Source organism: Quercus lobata, chromosome 3 (assembly GCF_001633185.2).
Source record: "Quercus lobata isolate SW786 chromosome 3, ValleyOak3.0 Primary Assembly, whole genome shotgun sequence".
NCBI lineage: Eukaryota > Viridiplantae > Streptophyta > Magnoliopsida > Fagales > Fagaceae > Quercus > Quercus lobata.
This window is the reverse complement of record NC_044906.1, coordinates 55,204,699-55,208,288: the sequence shown is the minus strand read 5'-3', so window position 1 is coordinate 55,208,288 and position 3,590 is coordinate 55,204,699. Positions and strand designations below refer to the sequence as shown.

The 3,590-nt window shown below is 45.8% G+C and overlaps 1 protein-coding gene across 1 annotated transcript; it reads left to right on the top strand.

Moving 5' to 3' along the window:
- The first annotated feature begins 2,317 nt into the window (after positions 1-2,317).
- LOC115981090 lies at positions 2,318-3,301 on the top strand. Its single transcript, XM_031103277.1, has one exon. The coding sequence runs from the start codon at positions 2,318-2,320 to the stop codon at positions 3,299-3,301; it is 984 nt and encodes a 327-aa protein (XP_030959137.1).
- The last annotated feature ends 289 nt before the right edge of the window (positions 3,302-3,590 follow it).

The following is a 3,590-nucleotide window of genomic DNA, read 5'->3' as shown; positions in this document are numbered from 1 at the left end:
AGGGGTGGAATGCTTGTCAGCAGAGATGCCGGAAGACAAGGCCCTCCTGTAGGAATCGACAGAAATCACGTTTAGCAGTGAGGATATGGAAGTAGGACACCCAAATCATAGGAGGCCTCTCTATTTAGCAGCATCTATAAATCAAATCCCCATCAAGAGGGCCCAGGTGGATACGGGTGCTTCCGTACACCTCATTCCGTTGAGCTCCTTGCAAACCGCAGGAATTTCAAAGAAAAAGATTCGAGGATGCCCGATGGAAGTAACGGGGTTCGGTGGAAGAGGTGAGTACACCGCAGGCCACATTCAGTTATGGTTGAAAGTAGGCCCTATAGCCTCTTTAGCTCGCTTCCACGTGGTTAGAACGAAAGTATCTTACCATGTGCTTTTGGGAAGACCCTAGTTACACAAACACTGACTAGTCTCGTCCACCTACCACCAATGTGTGAAAGGAAGATTGAATGGTAGGATGATACGCATAGCGGCGAACCCCTCGCCATTCGAGCAGGCAGAGGCCCACTTGGTGGAAATCATGTTTTATGACCAATGGGCCCCATTTGGAGAAAATTCAGTTTCAAAGCCACGAGACACTTTTGTGCCTAGGTGGGAAGATGTTCAAGACGACCAAGAACCTGATTTAAGAGAGCTACTGATGCGAAAGAAGAAAAGGAAAGAAGCGCTTGCCACAAAGCCAGACGAAATACCTCAGTGCATCAGGGTCCGAGGTCTTGATGGCAGGATTGTGTATAAATTTTGAAGGTGCGTGGGGCCCACGGGTGAGATGCAAGTGGGTCCCACCCAAAAAGGGCAACACAAGAGTTTGGCGTGTTGCGTTGCTGAAGGAAGTTTGGGAAAAGAAGAAGAGAAGGATGAGGCAGTTGCAGCAGAAAAGGACATCTAGGTTACGGCAGAGGAAGATTTGGAAGAAGTTGACTTAGGGTCTGACCTACAAGAGCCAAGGCCCATCTCAATTAGTGCAAGCCTGATAGAAAAGGAGAAGTCAGAACTCATATTGTTGTTAAAAGAATTCAAAGACGTTTTTGCTTGGGATTATAATGGAATGCTAAGGCTCGATCCCGGGCTTGTTGCACATACATTAAATGTGGACCCAGAGGCCAAGCTGGTGGCCCAGCCTGCCAGGATATTTCACACAGAAATAGAAGGGTAGATAGTCAAAAAAGTGCAGAAGTTGCAAGCCGTAGGATTCATCAAGCTTATCCAGCATCCTCGCTAGCTATCTAACATTGTACCAGTAAAAAAGAAGAACGACCAGATAAGATGCTGTGTAGATTTCAAAAATCTCAACAAAGCTTGTCCAAAGGATGAATTCCCATTGCCGAACATGGATTTAGTAATAGACTCCGCGGAAGGAAGCGCCATGTTCTCATTCATGGACGGTTTCAGTGGGTAAAATTAGATCAAGATGGCGCCAATGGATGCAGAGAAAACTGCCTTCAGAACACCCATGGGCAATTTCTACTATACGGTGATGCCCTTCGGGTTGAAAAATGCAGGTGCAACTTATCAACGAGCAATGATGGCCATATTTCACGACATGATGCACCAGGAGCTAGAAGACTATGTGGATGACATAGTGGTTAAGTCAAGAAGAAGAGAAGAACACTTTCGGGTGTTAAAAAGAGTATTTGAAAGATGCAGAGCTTTTAAGTTAAGAATGAATCCCCTCAAGTGAGCATTCAGAGTATCCTCTGGGAAATTTTTGGATTTCCTGGTTCACAGCAGAGGCATAGACGTGGATCTGGCCAAAGCCACGGCCATAGTAACTATGAGACCTCCTGCCACAGTAAAAGAATTGAAGAGCTTCTTAGGAAAAGTATCATATATCAAGAGATTCATCCCTAGGTTGGCATCAATCACCTCTGCCTTCACAAAATTGCTTAAGGAGGGGCAAAGTTTTGAATGAGGGGAAGCGCAGCAGATGGCCTTCAAGAGGCTACAGCAGATAATGATGAACCTCCCCACGGTGTAGGCCCCTATTCATAAAAGACCACTGCTACTCTATCTGGCCACCAACTTGTACGCCATTGACGCACTAATCGCTCAGGAAGATGGAGGTGGTATCGAGCAGCCAATATACTATATCAGCTGCGCCTTAAAAGATGCAGAAACTCGTTACCTAAGGGCATAGTAAGCATGCCTAGCCATTGTATACGCTTCATAGAGGTTGCGTCACTATTTCTTGGCCTACAAAGTATGGTTGATGGCTAAGTCACATGCCATTAAAGCCCTATTACAACAGCCGATTCTCTCTGGCAGGATATCCTAGTGGTTGCTACAGTTATCACAATATGACTTGAGAATGGGGACACCTAGGGCAGTGAAAAGTCAGGCTATAGTAGATTTATTGGCGCAGTTTCCAGGAGAGGAAGAATTCCCACTGGATGATGAAATTCCAGGGGAAGTAGCTATGGCAGAAGAAGTTAGGGAACAGTGGGTAATGAAATTTGATGGGTTTTCTACTACCCATTTCGGAGGGGTGGGAGTAGTTTTGTATCATGAAAAAGACAAGGCAGTGGCACTGTTATTTAAGTTGGAATTCCCCTGTTCAAACAACACAGCGGAGTACGAGGCCTATCTAACTGGGCTTGCCACGACGCTCGAAATGGGAGTCAAACATTTGAAAGTGCTGGGAGATTCGAACTTGGTCGTCTGTCAGGCCAAAGAAAGTTTTTCCTTAAAGGAGCCCAGCCTAGCCTCGTACAGAGCGATGGCCCAGAGAATGGAAGAGAAATTCTCAACCTTTGAGATAGAACATGTTCCAAGAAACGAAAATCGGTTTGTGGATGCGTTAGCTGCACTGGGTTCGCAAATAATCTTCAAAGGGAATAGCACTAATATGGAAGTCAGCAAGAGGGAAGAATCCATCATTGAGGTGTTAAAGGAAAAGTTTCGGGAGGAACAGGGCAAAGGGGATTGGCGAATCCCTATAAAGGAAACCTTGGTGAAGGGAGACGACGCAGCAAAATCGAAGATATTAAAAGACTATGCCTTGGTAAAAGAAGAGTTGTACTGCAGGATGCCAGGTGGGGTTTTATCCAGATGCGTGGGCCAGGAGGAAGCCCAGAGAAAATTGAAAGAAATACACGACAAGACTTGCGGGTCTTACGGGGAAGTCAGTCTTTACCGCAGACTCCAGAGGCAGGCTTCTATTGGCCAAGCATGGGTAAAGACGCAGATCAAGTCCAAACCCAGTTTGGAACCTGCCAGCTTGCGACAAACAGGGAGGAGAATTACGCTGTGTTCATCAGCGAGGATTGGAGAAGCCCTTTCATGTAGTACCTAACAGAAGGCGTCTTGCCACAAAGGCACAGTGAAAGGTACAAGCTTAAGAGGTTAGCAACATGTTACTTCTTGCATAACACGGTCCTTTTCAAAAAGGGATATGATGGAGACCCTTTGAGGTGTTTGGGCCTTGAAGAGGCTAAAGAAATGATAAAAGAAGTACATTCAGGGGAATATGGTGAACATCAGGGGAAGAAAATGCTTTACAGATGCCTGCTGCAGATGGGCTACTACTGGCCAACCATGAAGAAAGATGCGGCAGAATTTGTAAAGAAGTGTCACAGTTGTTA